The sequence below is a fragment of the Nycticebus coucang genome, chromosome 4, assembly GCF_027406575.1.
Source record: "Nycticebus coucang isolate mNycCou1 chromosome 4, mNycCou1.pri, whole genome shotgun sequence".
NCBI lineage: Eukaryota > Metazoa > Chordata > Mammalia > Primates > Lorisidae > Nycticebus > Nycticebus coucang.
In genome coordinates this window covers 85,687,148-85,709,028 of record NC_069783.1, presented here as the reverse complement: position 1 = coordinate 85,709,028, position 21,881 = coordinate 85,687,148, and the positions used below count along the sequence as shown (strand labels likewise).

At 45.9% G+C, this 21,881-nt stretch overlaps 2 protein-coding genes across 4 annotated transcripts in view; one reads left to right on the top strand and one right to left on the bottom strand.

Annotated features, from left to right (window-relative positions):
- The window catches only part of SMYD1 (SET and MYND domain containing 1), a 227,527-nt gene that overhangs the window by 165,907 nt on the left and 39,739 nt on the right, over window positions 1–21,881 (bottom strand). For 2 of the 3 annotated variants that reach the window (XM_053588092.1, XM_053588093.1), the window contains 3 exons: window positions 20,508–20,671; window positions 19,056–19,224; window positions 14,347–17,113 (listed from right to left, as the gene is read on the bottom strand). In XM_053588092.1, the coding sequence (XP_053444067.1) occupies window positions 16,955–17,113; window positions 19,056–19,224; window positions 20,508–20,671 (492 nt within the window). In that variant the 3' untranslated portion in view covers window positions 14,347–16,954. Of the gene's footprint in view, window positions 1–14,346; window positions 17,114–19,055; window positions 19,225–20,507; window positions 20,672–21,881 lie in introns of those variants that run through there. The other variant, XR_008379513.1, reaches the window with a different exon arrangement.
- FABP1 (fatty acid binding protein 1) lies at window positions 1,582–8,364 on the top strand. Its single transcript, XM_053588106.1, has 4 exons — window positions 1,582–1,742; window positions 3,399–3,571; window positions 4,879–4,971; window positions 8,244–8,364. Exons 1-4 carry the CDS (start codon window positions 1,676–1,678, stop codon window positions 8,292–8,294), a joined length of 384 nt encoding a protein of 127 aa, XP_053444081.1. The 5' UTR covers window positions 1,582–1,675; the 3' UTR covers window positions 8,295–8,364.

The following is a 21,881-nucleotide window of genomic DNA, read 5'->3' as shown; positions in this document are numbered from 1 at the left end:
CCAACTCCAGTGATCTGGAACTTTTGTGCCTACCCAACTACTCCATACCCCTTATTTTCTCCTAACCAGAAGAGTCATGGCCTCATTATCTTTTGAGAGCTTTTATCTTCTAGACCATCGCTGATTGAGCTTCTATACTCTGTGCCAGGCATTGAGAATAACAAGGAAGAGGCACAGTGAAAAAGAATACATGGCATATTCTCTGTCCAGAATCTCTTCTAGGTACTCGGCACAGGCTGGAGTGGGAGAGCAGGGTAACAGAGGAAGGAAAAAGAACACACAGGGGTGGAAAGAAAGAGTGAATTGCTGGAAGGAACTAGCAAAAGGACACTTACAAAGTGCTCTACAAGCTCAGAGGATTCATAAAGGAAGGAAAAGAAGGGCAGAGATAGGGGCTTGGATGCAGACACAGAGACACGGGGTGCTCACTTGGCCTGTGACTGGAACTACGTCCTGGGGAGAAAGTGGGGATGAGAGCAAAGAGGTAGACCAGAGCTGGAGAATGAGGGTTGGAAGGCCTGCTAAAAGTTTTGGGCAATGGAATCATTTCCAAGTTCATGACAGAGCTCATGATAGGAAGTAGGAGTGTTGTTGGGGTGGTGGTCATGACCGTACATGAAACCATGGGCTCCCCTGGCTGGCCAGGACCTGTAGTTTCTAGAGTAATGAGAACTGCCAGAAGCTCATACCCAGAGGGGCCCAGGACGACAAAGGCTGGAGGCTGCAAATGAGGAGGCTGACGCTGAAGGGCAGGCAGGGAAGGGAGAGAGGCTGGCAGTGAGTGGGGTGTTGCTGGGCACTTCCTTCGAGGCAGGAAGTGGGGTGATGCACCTGCAGGGAGGGGCACAAATCCCCTGCACCCACCCCCTAGCAGGGACAGGATAAGTCAGCAGGAATGCATTTCCCTCTTCCCCTCTCTTGTCTCCACTTAATAAAATGCACCCCCATGTGCATATGCCCGGCCTCAACGGTTTACACTCCATTTCACATGTGCTGCTTTAATGCTTTAAAAACGAGGTTGATCTGGCCTGCGGGGGACTGTGGTGGTCAGGGAGGAATTCTCAGAATACAGAATAGCACTGGGGGCTGATGATAGCTCTAAAAATTAAGTTTGTGTGATGATAGAGATGGGAAGAAATCATAAAATTATGTAAATAAGGTGAGGGTGAGTTCAAAGAAAGTCTGTGTGTTTATATACACATACGCACACACGTATATGTATACATGTGTGTATATAGGCACACATACATATGTACATATACACATCTTTAGGCACATGTACACGTGTATACACACAAACACACAATATACGTACAAACCTGCACGCACGTATGTATATACACACATAAATATGCACACACGTGTGTATGTGCATGTGCGCACTTATTTCAGGGGAGGGTGGTGAGTCACCCTAAAGGCTTCAGGGCCATCAAGCTTACTGGTGTTCATTAATGTTTGCTGAATGGTCACAAACCTCGGCTGTGCCTGTCCTTTTCTTTATCATTGACCATTGCTCTCAGGAGTTAATGTTTGAACTTGGCCATGAAGGAACCAACAGCTGCTGACCTCTGGTCGATATTTGAAGGGAAAGGAGCCCCCTATAAAGCCTCCCACAGTGGAAAGTCTGACTGACAGAGCTGTGGGTCAGCTGTAGAGAGGGAGATTTACCGCCACGATGAATTTCACCGGCAAGTACCAACTGCAGAGCCAGGAAAACTTTGAACCCTTCATGAAAGCCATTGGTGAGTGCTAGGCTGGACTCTAAGACTCTGGGTCACAGATGAGTGTCCAGCCCCAACAGTGGGGGCTATGCAGGGTTTGGATGTTGAGATGGGAGGAGAGGTTCAGGCCACACACACCCTGGGGGGTCTTTAGAGACTTTTTTTGATTACTTGTAACTCATGCTGTTCCTGTCTGGGCAAGGCCATCCTGGAGGCAGGTGGAAAGAGCAATGAACTAGAGTGTGATCTGGATCGATGCCCGTGTCTGCTACTACTTCATTATGTGGTCCTGTCCATTTGGTCCTGCATTCCTGCAGGCATGCATTCATTCATTCCTCTAATAAACATCCATCCAAGGCCAGCCCCACACGGAGCACTATGCTGGAGAGATATTAGAGTGATAGATAGTAATAAGCCATTTTTTTTCAAGGCTACAATTTAAAGACAGAAGAAATAAAGGTGACTTATCCCCTAAGGTGTGCTGTGCTGACTGTGCCAGGTGCTGGGCTAAGCACTGGATACGCAATACCCTGTTTAATCCTCAACAAAAACTCTGAATTGGGGACTATTATTTTCTCACTTTACAGTGAGGTAACTGAGGGCTAGTAAAGTTAAGTCAGTGTTTCTCAACCTGTACACAGGAACTGTGTTAAAGGGCCGGGGCATTAGGAAGGTTGAGAATCACTGGGTTAAGTAATCATGACAAAGGTCATGCAGGCAGGAAGTGTTTGAGATGGGAATGGAAGCAGGCACTGGTTCCCAGAAAACTTGCTGTAACATCTGTGCCTCCAGGGATCACATAGAGAGGGAGCTTTACCGCCACGATGGAGGGAAGGCTCTTGGGAGGTGAAGGGGGTCTCAGGCTGAGCCTTGGAAGACGAGCAGGTGTCTGCCAAGACACTGAGGGAGGGGAGTGTGTTCCAGGGAGAGGGAGCCCTGTAAGCAGAGGGTGCAGCACCACAAGGGAGGGTGCTGGGAGGGAAAGGGTTCAGAAGATAGCAGAGCCAGGGAGAGAAGGCCCTTGAGAGCTGAGATCTTTACAGCCAAGTCACATCACCTCTGTGTCTCACATCCTTCACATGCCCAACAGGCCCATCCACTCCTGCTGTCAACTTCCATGATTTTTGTGAACTCAACTCATGTAATGGTGTAGACATTTGTGCGCCCTACCCTAGGGCAAGGGATTGTTGATTAATATTCCTCACAGAGCCTGGACTGCAGAGGTAGACACAGGCTTGCCTGCACAGCCCTGCTCTGTGCATGTTGTCCTGGCATAATTAGGAATAGTAGTCACTCTCAGAAGTGACTCAATTTGAAAGGCAAACTCTGGTTGCCCTGGATGTGGGGAATGAAATGCTCCAAGAGCAACGTCATTGAAGGAGGAGAGAATGAGGAAGAGGAGGAGTAAGAACCGAGGTACTCACTAAGGAAGAGGATCTTCAGGCTGGAAGAGTGTCCTTTCCATAAACTGACTTGCAAGATAGACGCAGGCCAGGCCGGGCCCTGATCTTTCCTCTCTGAGGTCAAATCCCATGCTGCTGTCAGACCTCTAGCACGTTTTTGTGGCCTCTGGGGATACCCTCTTCCCCCAGCCCTCCATCCCACAGTGCTTCTCTTATACCGTGTTTGCTCAGCCCCCACCTCTGCTGTCTCTAAACCTCAGACCATTTATACCAGGTCTGCCTGACGACCTCATCCAGAAGGGGAAGGACATCAAGGGGGTGTCGGAAATTGTGCAGAATGGGAAGCACTTCAAGCTCACCATCACCGCTGGGTCCAAAGTGATACACAACGAGTTCACCTTGGGAGAGGAGTGTGAGCTGGAATCCGTGACGGGGGAGAAGGTCAAGGTAGGAGGGGCCCCTCCTGGCCACCCTCGCTTCCAGAACTTTCCCTGGAACCTGGGTTTCTGCTTCGAGGCTCATGTCTATCCCACAGATATCCCATCTTCCAAACCCATATCTGGGGTGGGACAAGCAGACAGACAAAGGCAGCTCTTAGGGAATATGGTTTTAGAGAAGCTGCTCTCATCTTCCTAGGGTCTGTCTTGGTGGCTCTCAGTCCCCCAAATTCGAGCTCTCTCATATAGAGGATGTGGGGAAACCAGGCACAGAGGAGGATTCTAGGTCTTATGTTCTCCCTGACCCAGCGCTCCTGGCTCTGAGTCCTCTAAGCAGGGGACAGAGCTGGTGGTGATAGGGAGAGACTTCCGAAAGGAGGCACTGGAGACACCAGAATACCAAAGCCCCTGGCAGGTACTCAGACCACTTCAGGGGTGGTCAGTAAGCCCCTGGCCTCAACTACCCCATCTGTACAATGGGAATAGTCAATTTTCCCAGACTGAAGGCAGCAGGGCAGGGCATCTTCACATCCTCTGAGCTGCAGCTCAAGGCGTCCCATGAGAGCTGGGCAGTACGGTGGACACCCAAGTTGTGCACCACCTCTTCCCTCCTGCACCACCATCGCTCCCAGCTCTGTGCACTGGGCTCGGCTTGTTCATCTTTATACCTGTCCCGGTCACTCTTTATTTCTGCCTCTCCAAATGTAACATTACAAGTCAGAATAAATTTTAGGAGGGAACTTCTCTTGATGTGCCCATGGTAAGGGCAGGCCATCACGGGGTTTTATCACAAGCCTTTTCCAATTGTCCACCTGGGAAGCAAATTTTTAACCTTGGTCATTGCCTTTTCCCCACTGCATTTCTATGTTACTTCTTCCAGGATGTATAAGACTTAGAAAGGGCCTCATAATGGGAAAGATTAGCATTCAGGAAAGAATCATACATACCAAAGCAAAAATATGAATTTTCTCAGCTGGCCAGTACTTTGAATTTTATTACTACCTCTGTCCATTAGTTTGATTTTATCTTAGCATTTGTATTGGTACCATTTAGACATCCAGGGCTCATTTCTAGATCACATTCAACAAAGTAAAAGTAAAAGTCTGACAAAAGAAGTTCTGACATTCTTTAGTTAGTACATGCACTCCTGACTTCTATTTAGAGCCAGAGAACTGGAAGGTGGAGAGGGTTGAGAGTGTAGGCACCGGAGCATGAGGGTTGTTGTAAGCTGAGACTTGTGCAGGGCAAACAACCAGATTAGCAAGGTCTTGCTCCCTCCCTACCCTTCCTCACAGGCTGCCTCTCTGTTCCCTGCAGGCAGTGGTTCACATGGAAGGTAACAATAAGCTGGTGACAACTTTCAAAAACATCAAGTCTGTGACTGAACTCAATGGCGACACAATCACCAATGTAAGTTGGCGCTCAGGCTTACAGCGAGGGAGGGGAGGAGACCCACGAGTAGCAGTTGGTACACCCCATCCCCATCCCGGCCCCCCCCACACCTGCCTTTCCTACCGTCCATACCCACTACCACTTACTGCAGATCCATATTGTATGGGGAAGTTTGTACACATTATCAATAATCTTCCCAACAACCCCAAGTTTTCTAAATGGAGAAACTGAGGCAGGGCCCCTCTGAACTAGATCTGTCACAGAGCTGCCACCCACAGCTAGTCACTGCACCAGCCCTTGGGGAGCCGCTCACAGTGTAGATCTGTATACTTAATGGCAATCTCGTTCTAACAAACCAGTGCAGCAGTATTATGACAATTTTCCCACAGACAGAAATATAGTATCTTGAGGAAGAAGCATCCATTTCTTTCTTTTTCTTTGTAATTTCATATTGATATGAGGATACAAATGATTGGGTTACATTGTTTTCATTTCTAAGATCAAGTTCAAGTTGCAGTTGAGTCCTTCACCCAGGGGGGTGTGCTGTATCCCTTACATGGTGCACATTGAGAACTTGCCAAACACCCTCCCTCCTCCTGTTTTCCCCTTCCCTCCTCCCCCTCCCCCTCACTAGACTATACTTCTGTTTTTGTTTCATGTGGCCATGTAGTCATTTATATATTGGTCTCATTTTAGTTTTGAGTACACTGGATACTTGCTTTTCTATTCTTATAATACTTTACTAAGAAATGGGTCAACAAACTATAGTATATGTATACCATAGAGTACTATTCAGCCACAAAAAAGGATGGAGACTATATGTCTTTTGCATTTACCTGGATGGAGTTGAGGCACCCATTTCTAATGGACCTAAGGGACTACACATGCAGTGGTGGCCCCAACAGCATCTCCCTACTTCTTCTGGTTCCCCATGCTGTCCATCCTCATACTTCCTTCCTCCCCTCCCCCCACCCCCACCCCCGAGAAAGAGTCTCACTGTGTCACCCTTGGTAGAGTGTGCTGTGGCATCACAGCTCATAGCAACCTCTGTTGCGTGACTGGAGATGCAAAAGAACAGCAGCTTTGCCATGGGTATAAACTCCCTCCTGCAATTATTAAGTCAAGAAACAGACTACATAGTATAGGATGGCGTGTAGCAAAGTTCTTTATTCAGGGTTTTGATTTTATATCTTTCTAGTCACGTACACACTTAATCTATCATCTGTTAGTTCCACCATTACCTCATTTTACCTATCTGAAATTAACTTGTAAGGAAATATCCTGTTATCATATCAACACAATCACTTCTGCAGTAAATATCTTCTTCAAGACACTGACTAATCTCTGGGCAGGTATCTAAATAAAGATCACAAAGAAGAAAACAGCCACAGGGGAACAGAGTAAATGGAAGAGTACCTTCAGGCGTTCACTCAGTTTACTCAGCATGAAGTAACGACTGTGTCTTTCCTTAGGGCAGAGCACCTACCTCTGACAATATGTTTTAGCATATGTCAACCCTTTGGCCCGTATCTCTGAGGAAGGGCAGCATACACTTTGGCCTCAGGCTTCACTGGGCGCACAGCTTCAGAGAATTGGCTTGTGGAATTTTACCTCCAGACAAGCTAATTCTGCGTGTGTCCCAGGGGGGCCCAGGTCCCTTAAGCCTCTGGAAGAATAGCAAGTCATTTTAAACCACACTGAGTTCACTTTGTGTGCTTGACGTAGGATATATTTATAAATATTATCCTACAACCTCCAACTCTTGGGCTTAAGCAATTCTCTTGCCTAAGCCTCCCGAGTACCTGGGACTACAGGCACCTGCCACAACGCCCAACTATTTTTTCGTTGCAGTTGTCATTGTTGTTTAGCTGGCCCAGGCTGGGTTTGAACCCGCCAGCCCCTGTGCATATGGCCAGCACCCTAACCACTTAGCTATGGGCGCCAAGCCCCTCCCCACACTTCCTACTCAGAGTCAGCCATGATTACTTCTTCCCTCCTCACTTCACACTCCCCATCTTCTCTCCTCTTTCTTCACCAACATCCAAATGGGATGGAGTAAGACGGTGCCCAGTAGCAGGAGGCACCAGGACATGCAGAGACACCAGCACAGGTCACCTTTTTCCATCTCCACTCAGATATAGCCATAAGACTGGCTCACAGGGTAGGGAGTAGAAATCCATTCAATCCATAGCTGTTCAGGTCCACTGAGCCCTCCTGGGGCCTCAGTGATTCATGGGACAGCCCTTCTTCTTAGTGCAGCACCCACACTCAAGGAAGACCTTATTTGGCTTAAAGTTTGGTTCTTTCATAGCTTTATCTACTTTATGACATCATGATAACCGATAGCCATAATCCTTCCTTTCTGCCTCTACACTAACCAGTGAATCATGGGGGCCTCCATTTGCCCTACAAGCCTCAGCACTTAAAATGCTTTTGTTTATTTGTCATTTTTAAGGAGAATTACATTCATCATGATACTGTGGCAGCTCATAAGCCTGGCACAGTCCAGCTGTGCAGTCATCCTTGGACTTGTCCTGCTTGTCCAAGCAGTGTAGGACAGCTTATCTCCTGCTCCCCAGCGAACCCACTTGGGTGGGGGCTGGCATAACATATGATGTGGTTAATGCTCACACTCTCACTACTTGAAGGATTTTTCTACTTGAACAGGGTGTTGACAGGCCACTAGGGCACAGCCTTCTGTGACTCCCTAAAACACTTATTACGTGTAACACTTATTAGGTGCAAGGAAGAGTCAGGGGTGCATAACTGAAGGAGAAACTGCACTACTTACCCCTAAACTGAGCACAGGCCCTGAGGACAAGCAGTCTTATTTAAGAGAACCAACAAGGGTGGAAGAAACATCCCTCACCAGCCCAAAAGCTGATGCATCCAATATTTTTATATGTTTTACAGCATTAGGAGGACAATTATGAGGCACCCACTGTGTTCCAGGCTGGGTGGCTAGGTGATTCCATGTACATGTATCCTTGGTATCCAACATGCATTTGTGGCATAGTAGGTGTTCAATGAAACTTTGAGAAATTGGATTGGATTGGGCTGTTTTGGATGGTCTGGCTATAACAGCTATTGATTAGGAAGGAATTCATCAAAGGGAAGATGACTGTCCATATGAAGAAATGAAGTGATAACAATTGGCATAAGATGTAAGAAAAAATAGCAAGCCCTTTCCTAGTCCTAGAGAAAACATATTTGGGGCTGTATTTTAAGCTTTTTTGTTTTTAAAAAGTCAACATTGTATGAGCATTTCATGCTTTTTTTCTGGTTTTCAGACCATGACATTGGGTGACATCGTCTTCAAGAGAATCAGCAAGAGAATTTAGACAAATCGGCATTTCATACTCTTTTACTGTGTAAAATTAATGTAATAAAGTGAACTTTGTTTTAAAAAAGGATGTCTTTTCTTCTCAATGGCTTTTCAGTGATGGTGCTGTTGTTACCAGTAAGCACAGATCACTGGGTTCTTGTGAACCTTGATAACCTGTATGTTCCACCCTTCTAGGGTCAGGTCTGAAGGGAAAGTCCTTATTCTGAATACAGAACCCATGCAGTCCACTCAGGTCTCCTTGCCAAGAATGCCAGGTGTGGCTGGATCTATAGGGTGGCCCCAGATTTTCCTTTTCCCATCATGTAGATAAGGAGCTGAAGCAAGAGGGTGTGTAGTGGCCTGGCCCTGAGGGTGGCTCCCTGTGGGGTCAGGGAATAGGAAGTCTGGACAGCAAAGAAGATCTCTACCAATGAGCACAGCCACACCACACACCCACCAGCCGACGGGTGCAAAAAGGTGAGCCTCTGACCCGCTAAGTGAATGGTTTCTCATCCTACGGAGGGGCTTAGTGAGAGGCATTAGAAGTAAACAGAGGAAGCTCCATGGGATGGGAGAGGTGGAATACATAAGGGGAAGGAGTCCCCTGAACACAAACACTACTTTGTGCCAGACTGTTAGGCACTTATTAGGACTTGGATTGCATCCTCCCCGAATTCCATGTTGGAGTCCTAATAACCCTCAGTGCATTCAAATGTGACCTCATTTGGAAATTAGGTCATTACAGGTGTAATTAGTTAAGTTAAGATAAGGTCACACTGAAATACAGTGTGGGCCCCTAATGCAATATGGTCGGGGTCCTTATAAAAAGGAGAGATTTGGACACAGAGTCATCCATCAGCTGGGTATATAGGTGAAAATGGAGTTTTGCTGCCACAAATCAAGGACCTATTTGAAACTAGAAGAGAAGCATGAGATAGATCCTTTCTGTCATTTTTATGTCATAAAATATTACTTTTATTTTTTTTCAACTATTTAAACATGTGAAAACCATTCTTAACTCATACATTGCATGGAAACAGGTGGCAGCCAAGTTTGGTCTGTGGGCTGCAGGATGCTGACCCCTGCAGGCATAGCCTGCCCAGACTTTCTAGAATATACACACATTCTACTCAAACTAAACCTCTGTTCCCCTCACAATTTAAGTACTAACTCCTTCTAGAAGTTCTTTCAGACTGCTCAGCTGAAAGCACTCTTTCTCTCTCTCTGGGATTTTATCGATACGTCTTTGAGAATGAAGTTCCTCCTGCCTTGCGCTATCACTTCCTCCGTATGTTTGCTCTCTTTCTCCTCGAGTGGAGTCTTGGGGGAAAAAAGAGATCCATTATCTGGAACTGAAGGAAAGAGTTCATCTGCCTTTAAAGAGTTACTTGACTTCAGTATGAACTCAGAGTCGAGAGTTACAAGGAAAAAGAAAAAACAATAGGACATTACAACATGCCATTCACAAAAATAAATTTCAGATGAGCCAAAGAGCTAAATAAATAAGAAATATTAGAAATAGATATGGCAGTAGATAAATACTTCAAATATAGAAGACTTTCAGATACCAGGTGCAAAAATCACAAAGGAAAAGATTAATAAATTTGACTACCTTGGGCGGCGCCTGTGGCTCAGTGAACAGGGCGCCGGCCCCATATGCCAAGGGTGGCGGGTTCAAACCCAGCCCCGGCCAAACTGCAACAAAAAAATAGCCGGGCGTTGTGGCGGGCGCCTGTAGTCCCAGCTACTCGGGAGGCTGAGGCAGGAGAACCGCCTAAGCCCAGGAGTTGGAGGTTGCTGTGAGCTGTGTGACGCCACGGCACTCTACCGAGGGCAATAAAGTGAAACTCTGTCTCTACAAAAAAAAAAAATAAATAAATTTGACTACCTCAAAAATTTTGTTCCATATGAAAATGACACTAAAAATGCAGCCTCAAAAAATTTTGGCTTCCTAGAATCTAGCCACTAGGGAGGCCGAGGTGGGAGGATCCCTTCAGTCCAGGAGTTCAGCCTGGGTGATGTAGCAAGAATCCTGTCTCTAGCAATAAGATGAAGTATCATTTTAAAAATCGAACTAGTAAAAGTAAAAATATTGATAACACCCAGAATTTGTAAGGATGTGATAAATGGCTATGCCTCTGGTGGTGGAGATATAAACTGATGAAGCCCACATGGAATACCATGCGACAGTGTCCATTAATATTTTCAATATGAAGTTCTAATACCCAACAATGTTATATTATCTCCCTGGAGAAGTGTTCACACACATGCACAAGCAGCTTAGAAAGCATGCAATGGCCTAAAACTGGAAACAAGTGTTTATCAGTAAAACAGGGCTAGATAAACTATAGTATAACCATACTCTGAAATAATCTACAGTAGATTAAATGAATGAGGTAGATTCATATGTAATGACACAGAAATATCTCTAAGGCAAAGCTTTTCTTAAAAAGCAAGTTCCAGGCTCAGCGCCTGTGGCTCAAGCGGCTAAGACGCTAGCCATATACACCTGAGCTGGCAGGTTTGAATCCAGCCCGGGCCCACCAAACAACAATGACGGCTGCAATCGAAAAATAACCAGGCATTGTGGCAGGCGCCTGTAGTCCCAGCTACCTGGGAGACAGAGGCAAGAGAATTGCTTGAGCCCAGGAGTTGGAGGTTGCTGTGAGTTGTGATGCCACAGCACTACCCAGGGCGACAGCTCGAGGCTCTGTCTCAACCAAAAAAAAAAAAAAAAGCAAGTTCCAGTGTAATATCATTCATGTAAACTTTGTTAAAATATGAAACAAAATTATTTATACACAGCCAGACACACACCCACAGAGGATGCAAAAAAATGTATATACATCTTAAGAAAGGAAAAAACTGTATTAAAAGTGTAATACTCAAGCCACATTTGACTTCTGCAGTCGTAAGAGATACAAGATACAATATACAAGGTAAGAGACATTGTCAGTATATAATGAGTATTGCACTTTTAATACAGTTTTTTTTTTCCTTTCTTAAAATGTATGTTTTAGCACCCGCTGTATCTACCTGAACACATAGAATAAAGTCTAGATATTTGGAACACCAGATCATAGTCATGACCTCTGGAAACAGAATTGGGTGGGAGGCCAAGAGAGCTTTCTGCATCATTTACGTTGGTCCTCTTTTGCAAGGAACTGACTTTGTGAAAGTATTTTCTTCATGAGCAATAATTTTTTTTTAAATCAGATGACTTAAAGTAAAAATATGGGGCTTGAAGACGTGGTTCTAGCTAACTAATCCATGATTTAGGACCTCAGTTTTCTCATCTGTAAAATGGGCAATACAAGACCTTCCCTCCTGGCTTTCCTGAGGAGCCCCTGAAATGTTGCAAGCCAAATGTCATTCAAATAAAACATGTCATTGTTCCCATTCTCAGATTCCTCAGGGAGCCAAAGGAGGGCCACGCACTTGGAGCTGAACCCTGGCTAGGCAGGGAGGGGACTCCTGCCAGTGCTTCCCAGGAAAGCAGAAGTCAGCCTTTCTGGGCACAGAGCAGGCAGAGAAGGCTGGAGAAGGGATGTGGAAGAAATGGAGAAAAACTAGCTCAGTGGGAACTCCTTCAGCTGCAAGTGAAAGAAACCCATCTAAAAGGCTTAGGCCAAAAATAAAAATGGGATAAAAGGCATGAGTCACGAGCTTATATAATTGTTAAGGGCGGATGGACCCATATATATATTAACAATGTTAAGATTTCTCTCTCCTTTCCTCCTCCTTTTTCCTCTCTCAATACCAGCTATGTTTTCCCAAGGCTTTCCACATGGCAGAGAACGTGATTACCTCTCCTCCAAGGTCACAAACAAGAGCTTGAATCTCTAAAGAAGATCAGGAACTCCTTCTCCAATTCAGAAGGGCAAGGGTTGGATGGCCTGGCTTGGGTCATTTGCAGCACCTGCTGGAGCCTAGTCCTAACTGCTGAATCAGCCTACAGCTTTCACCCCGGAAAATGGCAAATACTTCAAATCAGGACTCTTCCTGACTTTGTCATTAATCATTTTCCAGCACACACCATTGATCACTTTGTGTCTGGAAAGGCCCATGACAGGTTCAGCCTGAGTCCTGCCCCAGCCTGTGCAGAGCAGCCTCCTCAGAGCCTCATGGCACAGAGCAGAGTCTCTACAGAAAGGGTCAGAACTGCCAGCAGATGTGGGGGAAAGGAGCTGGCCTGACAAGCCAAGCCACAGAAGGCTATTCCAGGGGGCAAAGAAGAGGGAAGCATCTGAGAGGATGCTCCAGGTTGTGGGCATCTAGGTAGAAAGTGAGGTGCAGGGCACAGGTGTGGAGGCTTCAGGATGCAGATTTCACCCTGGTTTAAGTGAAGACTTCCCAATGGTCTAACTCTTAACTATCCATTCAGCTACTTCCATGTAGTAAAACCCCTTTATAGATGTACAACACAACGAGTTTATGCATTCTAAAGTTAAGCCAATTACTGTGGTGTAAATATTCCCATCATGGCCAATTTCAAGTTATCAGTGTGATGTTGATGAATGCAGAGTTGGGAAGAGATATGCCTCATCAGCTCTCACGTGCTAACAGCTGGCTCTAGTACACCAGCCCATCTCTGCCTTTCACCTTCACTTTCCAGTTGGGAGAAGGGACACCCAGCAGAAGCATGACTGGAATGCTCAAAGTGGAATAGTAGCTAATAGTCTCTAAGCATTCGTGATGAGTCAGGCACTGTTCTGAGGGCTTACATTAAAGAAATTTAATCCTCACAGCAAACTGTGCAATATGTAGAAATGAGGAAAACCAAGGCTTGGGTAAAATACCCAGTTCAAGATCACATAGCTAATGTTAGAAGAGCTGGGATATGGACAAGTCAATGGTCTTTCTCAGTGTCTGTGATCTTAAAAATTCACACTAAAGTATTTCTCTAAAATCGTACAATCTAATACAGTCACCACTAGCCACATTGGTGATTTAAGTATAAATTAATTAAAATCAAATAAAATTTAGTTCTTCAGTCACATTTCCAGTATTTGATAGTCACATGTTGCTATGGCTACTGCACTGGAGAGCACAAATATAAGACATTTCCATCATCACAGAAAGTTCTATTAGACATTGCCCCTCTTAAAAGATGATTGGGACCCCCACCTACGGTGCATCTTACAAGGGTACATGTGAAACTTACTAAATGTAGAATATAAATGTCTTATCACAGTAACTAAGAAAATGCCAGGAAGGCTATGTTAACCAGTGTGATGAAAATATTTCAAATTGTATATAAAACCAGCACATTGTACCCCATGATTGCATTAACGTACACAGCTATGATTTAATAATTAAAAAAAAAAAGATTGGAAAGGAAGAAGTCACACCTATTTGCTTGGAAACACAGTCTTTAATGGGCTTTGTTGACAGTTGTTACATAAAGACTCAAAATGCACAGTTCCATGTCTCTTTTGTTCTGAGATAAGCAAATTCATTCATCTGTTCATTCATTCATTCACTTATTCAACACATATTTACTGAGCACCTACCATATTCCAGGACCTGTGCTAGGTTCTGGGGATAAAACGATGAGCAGAGGGACACAGCCCCTGCTCTCCAAGAGCTCACAATCTGATGGAAGAGGTGATGTTCTTGGGTGGTATTCTGAGGAGGAACAGATGTGGGGAGGGAGAAAAGGAATAAGAAAGAATTTCATTTTGGACATGCTGAGTTTGCTGAGAGGATGTGAGGGACAGGAGTTCAAGAGCAAGGTCAGGGAATACAGACTTAAAAATCATTAGCCTCGAGGCGGTCATTAAATAAAGAGCCTGTCTAAGCTCACACAGGGGCGGTGTGTGTGTGTGTGTATGTGTGTGTGCAGAGTGACGTAGGAATGAACCAAGGACAAAGCCAACCTCGGGAAATGCCAACATACCAGAGGCAGGTAGAGAAACAGGGCCAATGAAGGAGCTTGAGAAACAATATCCAAGAATCACAAGGAAGTGGAGTCACCTAATCAAGAGCTAGGAGTGTTGATTGATGCAGAGAGGCAAAAAAATATAAGGACTAATAAGTATCCACTAGAGCTGATCTTTGTTAAAGCCATTTTATTATTTATTTATTTATTTAGACAGAATCTCACTTTATCACCCTGGGCAGAGTGCTGTGGCATCACAGTTCACAGCAACCTCCAAATCCTGGGCTTAGGTGATTCCCTCACCCTCCCGAGTAGCTGGGACTACAGGCGCCCACCATAATGCCTGGCTAATTTTTTGTTGCAGTTTGACCGGGGCCTGGTGCGAACCCTCCACCCTTGGTATACGGGGCCTGCGCCCTATCCATTGAGCCACAGGCACCACCCTATTTGTGTGTGTGTGTAAGTCTCAAGCTGTCACCCTGGGTAGAGTGCCATGGCCTCATAGCTCAGAGCAACCTCCAACTTTTGAGCTTAAGCAATCCTCTTGCCTCAGTTTTTTCTATTTTTCGTAGAGACAGTGTCTCACTTTTGCTCTGGCTGGTCTTGAACTCCTGAGCTCAGGCAATCCACCCATCTTGGCCTCCCAGAGTGCTAGGATTGGTTAGAGCCCTTTTAGTGGAGAAGCAGGAATGGAATCCGGTTTTAGTGGGTCCAGGAAGAATTGGAAGGTGAAAAAAAGGCTGATAATAACTATATGACTAAAAGTACATATTCAGCTTTGAAGATTATGATCCAAGAGTCCCCACCATTTTTATAGATTCCACTTAAGAAGGCCAGTGAGTAGAGAAATGTCAAGGATCAGGATGAAGAAGCAATAATGGATGAAGCATAGTCTGGAGCCACGACGGAAAGGGCCCAGAGCACAGGTGGGGAGTCAGCTGTGGGGAGGAGGGACTCACATGCCCCGGTCTGAGAGGGAAGTGGGAGGAGAGCATAGACACAGAGCACAGTTTGTGGTGTGCTCTGCACTGCGACTTTAGGAAGATGGGATCCAAAATGTGGCTATGAATATGGGGAACTGACTAGTGGTTTAGCAGACAACAGTGATGAAGAAAGGAAGACAGTTTCCCTGGGGTGTTTTATACGGGGGTAGAAGAGTGATAATTGAATATGCCCGTTAGGTCCCTGAGAGAATGTCAGTGCTATCCCGAAGTTAGTGGTATGAGGGCGTGAAAAAACTGTCAGTTTTCCCATAAAACCTTCTAGAAAGGAGTGTCCCCAATGAAGACCCAAACATCAGATATGCGCATTCTGTGAAAAGGTGGCCCATTTGCAGTTTTCAACCACTAGACAGGGTTCCCAGGGAGACAGTGAATCATTCTGGGGGTGAAAAGGTGAAGATGAAGGGACTAGTATTTTAGGCAGAGATAACAAATTTGGGACATCATGGGATCCCTTGATTTCAAGATGTTAGGCAGAGCTCTAGGGTCCATAGTAGCTCCAAGTCGTGTGAAAGTCTTGGTAACACTCCCAACCGAATGACTTTGTTACAGGAGCTCCCCGCCAAATTGATATGTGACACCTCAGAATGTAACAAGCCAATCTTGGGATGGGTTGGTTCCCAGGACCCTCACTTCTCTAATGGAAATCATGACAGCCTTCCAGGAGATGAGAATAAGTCATTCTCTGAGAAATCCCAACCCAGGCAGAGAGGAGTCCAGATTAGAATTCTCCTTCTGAGAAGAGCAGAAGTCCCCAGGGCATGGAAAGATATTGATCAAGGGGAAGTGGTAATGAATACTAGTGGTAATTAGCACTGAGAATGGAGCTTCACTGGGGCCTGGTAAAGACCACCCAGGCACAAGTAACCAAATTAAGTCACCAAGGGCCCATTCTGCTGAAGCTATAGTCACCAGGTCTGTGTGTTTCTAAGTTTCTCTCTCAGCTCCACCCTGAAAAGACTTTTTCAATCCTACTTGGAAAATGGACAGAGAAATCACAGACCGTTGTTCAAGTAGCCCTCACTTCCCAGGGAGCCACAAGCCCTCATGATGAAAGTGGAGAAAGGAAACTTTCCCTCTCTGTGTGTTCTAGAAATATTTCTAGAACTATACTTAACCCAGATTTTAATGGAAGCCTCAGGTGGTTTGTGCAAGCCTCCCCACCCCCATTTCTGCACATGCTCCACTCTGAAAAGGTTTCAGGTCTCCAAATAGAACATCAATGGCCCAAACACAGCCCCGTCTTCATCACGCCACACTAACCTGAGGACACTGGACACCACCCATCCTACATCCAGATCCTGAATACTCCAGACCCTGGTGTCTCCAGTGGCCCCAGAGACACCTGCACAGAGGGATGAGCTGCCACCTGCCACCCTCAGCTCAGTTGTCACTTCTTCCATGATATCCATGCTGTGTGTGCACTCCAGGCACATGCCAGTCTCTGCATCCCTCCTCAGCATAATTCATCACTGAATGTATTACACTGCACTTTAAATGTTTGTTTATATTTTGCTTCCCCATCCAACTACATGTGAAACTCCTTTATTGGGTGCCAGGACCTAGCATCCAATAAACATTTGCAGGAGGAGTTGGACTGGCCTGAACAAAGTTAACTTAAATTGAATTGATTTGAATTGAACCAAGATGACACTGGGGAACACAGGTCATAACAATCTCACAGCAACAAGGTTGGGCATTAGCCTGGGTCCTCAAGAAGGGTCTCCCCGAGACCCACCACCCCCAGACCTCTCCCCAGCTCCCCAGTCACGTTGCCCCTCCCCCACCAGGTCCTCATTGCTTCTTATGGAACAGAGCCAGAGCTGGCTCATTGCTGGGCTCGGCCATGACCTGCATGGGCTGGTTGTTCAGGGCAGCCTCACGCATCTTGTGGTACATGAACTCATTCTGGCGGAACATGCGCAGCTCCATCTCTGTCTGTACCCGCATGGCCTGTGGGACATGAGTACATCAAAAACATGTTGATCTCTGACCCACCTTGGGTATATGACTCCCATCACCGAGAGTCAACTCTATCCCCTCAGAAAACACATCCAGAAACACACACACACACCCATTGGGGCCTAATATTCTGGCAGTGGGCCCAGTTTGTCAGGAAAAGAAAGTTGGAGCCTTGAAGAGTAGCTGCAGGGATAGTTTACAGCAGAAAATGTTTGTTGTCAGGAACTGTCCAGTGGGAACCTGGATTTGAACCCTAGCTCCAGCACTTACTGGTTGTGGGACCTGAGGCAAGTGACTTAATTACTTTAGGCCTCAGTTTCCTCACCCATCAAATGGGTGAGATTCCTTCGTACCCCACAATGAGCCGGGAAAATTATAGTGTGTGACACATAGAAAAGCCATCGTTTTCCTATACGTTCATTCAAAAAATATTTGCAAGGCCCAGGTATTGTTCAGGGGCTGATGATACAGTAGGGAATAAGATCAAAAAAGACTCTGCGGGTGGCGCCTGTGGCTCAAGGAGTAGGGCACCAGCCCCATATACCACAGGTGGCGGGTTCAAACCGGGTCCCCAGCCAAAAACTGGGAAAAAAACAAAAAAAAGACTCTGCCAAAAAAAAAAAAAAAAAAGGAAGTGACACATTTGTCAGCCATTTACCTCCCTGAATATTAAGGGTGGCACCTGTGGCTCAAAGGAGTAGGGCGCCGGCCCCATATGCCAGAGGTGGCGGGTTCAAACCCAGCCCTGGCCAAAAACTGCAAAAAAAAGAAAGAAAGAAAAGAAAAAGAAAAGGAAAGACTGCCTTTGACAAGCTCAGCACACTACATATGAAGCTAGTCACCCCCACTTGTCTGCCCCTCACTTGGTCCCCCTGTCAGCGTTGAGGGGCTGGTATAATACGTCCATTTTATGGATATGGAAACTGGGGGCCTGAAAAGTATAGGACATCCCTATTTGACGTCACATGAGCCCTAAATGTCATCATTCTACCACACATTCTATGACACCAAAGTCTGCTACACTGTCTGAGGACAGCCCCGTCATGGTCAAATAAACCAGCCCTTCAAAGCACAAAGGACACCAGCAGCACCACTTGCCAGGTACTGTTCTATCAACTCATGCATCCTCACCACAACCCTATTCTTTTCCCCATTTTACAGATGAGGAGACTGAGGCCTATCCTTTAAATACATGTGCAAAATCACACAGCTAGAAACTGGTGAAACTGGAACTCAGTCCTGGTGGTCTGATTCTGGAACCTGTGATCCCAAAACCCACTCTGTATAACCCATAATATTTTTAATACACACACACGCGCACACACACACAAACCATTGTTTAGGTCTTCTCAAGCCAGGCTTGGGACATATGATGCAAGAGACTCAGGGTTCAAGTCCCAGCTTTGTTATTAACTCTTTTTTTTTTTTTTTTTTTTTGTTGTTGTTGTTGTAGAGACGGAGTCTCACTGTACCGCCCTCGGTAGAGTGCTGTGGCGTCACACGGCTCACAGCAACCTCTAACTCTTGGGCTTACGCGATTCTCTTGCCTCAGCCTCCCGAGCAGCTGGGACTACAGGCGCCCGCCACAACGCCCGGCTATTTTTTTGTTGTTGTTGTTGCAGTTTGGCCGGGGCTGGGTTTGAACCCACCACCCTCGGCATATGGGGCCGGCACCCTACTCACTGAGCCACAGGCGCCGCCCTGTTATTAACTCTTTATATGACTATGAACGTGTCACTCCCCTCCCCTTCCCTATGAACGTGTCACTCCCCTTCCCTGGTCTTTAAAAAAAAGAGTGGGCAAAAGTGTTTCTATGTTCCTTTCTGGTCTATCTGGCAATCCTTGGAACTTCCTAGAGTCCACCTGAACTCAAACTCCCATCTTCAGAGAGCTCAGACAAGCAGAGAGTACCCAGCCCCAAGATGCTACTTGCCTCTAAGTCCTTAGTGATGGGGTGTGAGGGTCCATGAGTCACCAGGAGAATGGCATAGGCTTTGCAAATCATCCCATGCCCCACCTCAATGTTACCAGCATGCCAGTTGGTCAGCCCTGCCCGCATCACAGACATGCCCAGCTGGGCGTTGTTGGGGTGGTAGAGCTTCCTGTAGGGACATAGCAAATAATCACACAGAGTACCATCCCAACCACCCTGAAATCTGCACATTGTCTGATAACTTAGAAAGTGCCCTCATTGATTAAGTCCATCTGCTCCTCTCACCAGCACCATGCAGCTTCTGTGGCCCGAGGAAGAGGCACTGAGGCAGAGGGACATGGAGTAAGATACCAAAAATCACACACAATGAGGACGTGAGAGCCAGGACTCTGCACTGGGCTCTTCAGACAAGTCTTCATGGGGAAAAGGGACCAGGACCTGAGCTTGGGCGCAGAAAGCTGGGAGCTCTCACCAGTGCCTCAGCACTCTCCCAGGAAGGTGACAGCAAAGTCAAGGGAAAAAATAACTTAGATGTTCTCCTTGGGACAGCAGTGTATTTTCACCTTGCCCTGGGTATTCTCTTTACAAGGCTTCCTTTTAGCATATTGTATAGTTTCCCTGCATTTTGTTTATGAGTAACATGCCTTCAAAGAAACAAACCTTGTGGGGCAGCGCCTGTGCCTCAGTGAGTAGGGCGCCGGCCCCATATACCAAGGGTGGTGGGTTCGAACCCAGCCCTGGCCAAACTGCAACAAAAAATAGCCAGGCGTTGTGGCAGGTGCCTGCAGTCCCAGCTACTCGGGAGGCTGAGACAAGAGAATCACCTAAGCCCAACAGCTGGAGGTTGCTGTGAGCTGTGATGCCATAGCATTCTACTGAGGATGACAAAGTGAGACTCTGTCTCTAAAAAAAAAAGAAACAAACAAATAAATCGTCTTATGCCAACTTATTCATTTGGCCAGAAAAAAAATTTCAAATGACAATGTGGTCACAGAAGGCAAGAGAGGACATTGGCAGAAGGAAGGCAAGGGAGTTACATTTTACAATTTATGACCAAAGATAACTGATGCTTCTTTAAAAATAAAAATAGGAAACTCACAGAATTAATTTCCCATGTTGATTATTGTGTTGGGTTGGTGGGCAGGTACACAGCCTTAAGGAAATCAAAACCAGAAGATGCCATTCAAGCAACAGATAGGTAGGAGGATTTGGGAAAGACCAGGGATGACAAATAGGTTTCAACTCTCGTACCGGCTCTGATCGTTGGGCCATTATTATTTGGAGCACCATGCTAAAGAGGCTCAGTCATAAGGAGGGCCATGATCGTTTACTCATGCCTGCTCTGGGTGTAGGAGGAAGAGGTAGGGACAGGCAGTAGCATGGGTGCCATTTATTTGTCACCTCTGGGATAGACACACTTCCAGGAGACTGAGACCCAGGATCATCACCTACATGTAGCCATCCACCATCCTCCTGGCATAGTCTGAGGCCTCTTGAAAGGCCTGGAGGTAGGAGAGGACCTCTGAAACGATGCTAAGTATCCGCAGCACGTAGAGGTTGGTGTCAGCAAACACTGGCTCCTGCTTCTGCAGGCACTCCCGGCATAACTTCACAACCTACAGTGAGACAAGTCGTGCCTGTGACCATTTCACCAGAACACATGCTGAACTCCCACATGGGAGCACCAATGACACCAGATGCTCATCCTTTTAAGGTCGGGAAAATTGCTTACAAAGGTGGGGAAGCACAGGTTTGTGATTTAATAATAAAATGGTCCTATTTGGCTAAAGTGAAGAGATGTGGAAGATAATGGGGGGAGATATGGCTGACACACCAGAGCAAGGAGTATTTAAGTCAGTAAGCAGCAGAGAGCTATGAAAGCTACATGCACACACAAAGCCCTCGTATTTGTGGGTTCCGCATCTGCAGATTCCAAATGGTTCAAAAATATTTAGGAAAAAAACATAAAATAATAATACACATAGAAAAAAATACAGTATTACACAGTATTTACATTGTAGTAGATATTATAAGTAATCTAGAGATGATTTAAAGTATGCAGGAGAATATACATAGGTTATGTACAAATACGTCACTATTTTATACAGAGGACCTGCGCGTGGATTTTGGTATCCTCTGCAAGTTCTAAGAACTAATCTTCCATTGATACCGAAGGATGACTGTATACATACACACTTACATATACATGCATGTATATGCAAATACACGTGTGTATACACACACATAATCACAACAATGCAATGAGGTAGCCTTGCAATGCTACTGATATTCCTATTTTTCCAGATGAGGTCACAGAGAGGTTAAATACTTTGCCAAAGTCCCACAGTTATCGAGCAACAGATCAAGGATTCTAAACTAGCAGTTAAGTCCCCTCCTAACCAACATTCCCCTGATTCTCTGCCCCAGCTGTGCTTTGGAATCATTTAGAAAACTTTTTAAAATCATTGCTGTCCAGATATTAGCCCAGACTGATTGAAACTGAATATCTGGGAGCAAGACATTGGATATGGATAAAGCCCTGGGTGGTCCTTATGCTCAGTAAACTTGGATAATCATGTCCTCCTAGAAGTACACGAGATGGGTGAGCAGAGAAGGAGGCTCCCGGGAAGTTAGGAGACCCAGCAGGAGGATGCTGCCTTAGCCCTGGTGAGGAATAAGATGGGCCTGACGCCAGTCAGCTTGGAGTCAGCCTTTCCTGACTGATTTGTGTGCAGGCATAGGCTTAGGCTGCACCCTAAAGTCAAATGGCCTCCAAATTTGAGTTGTTCATTGTTCTCTTCCTCTTCCCTTTCTCACAGGAGAAAA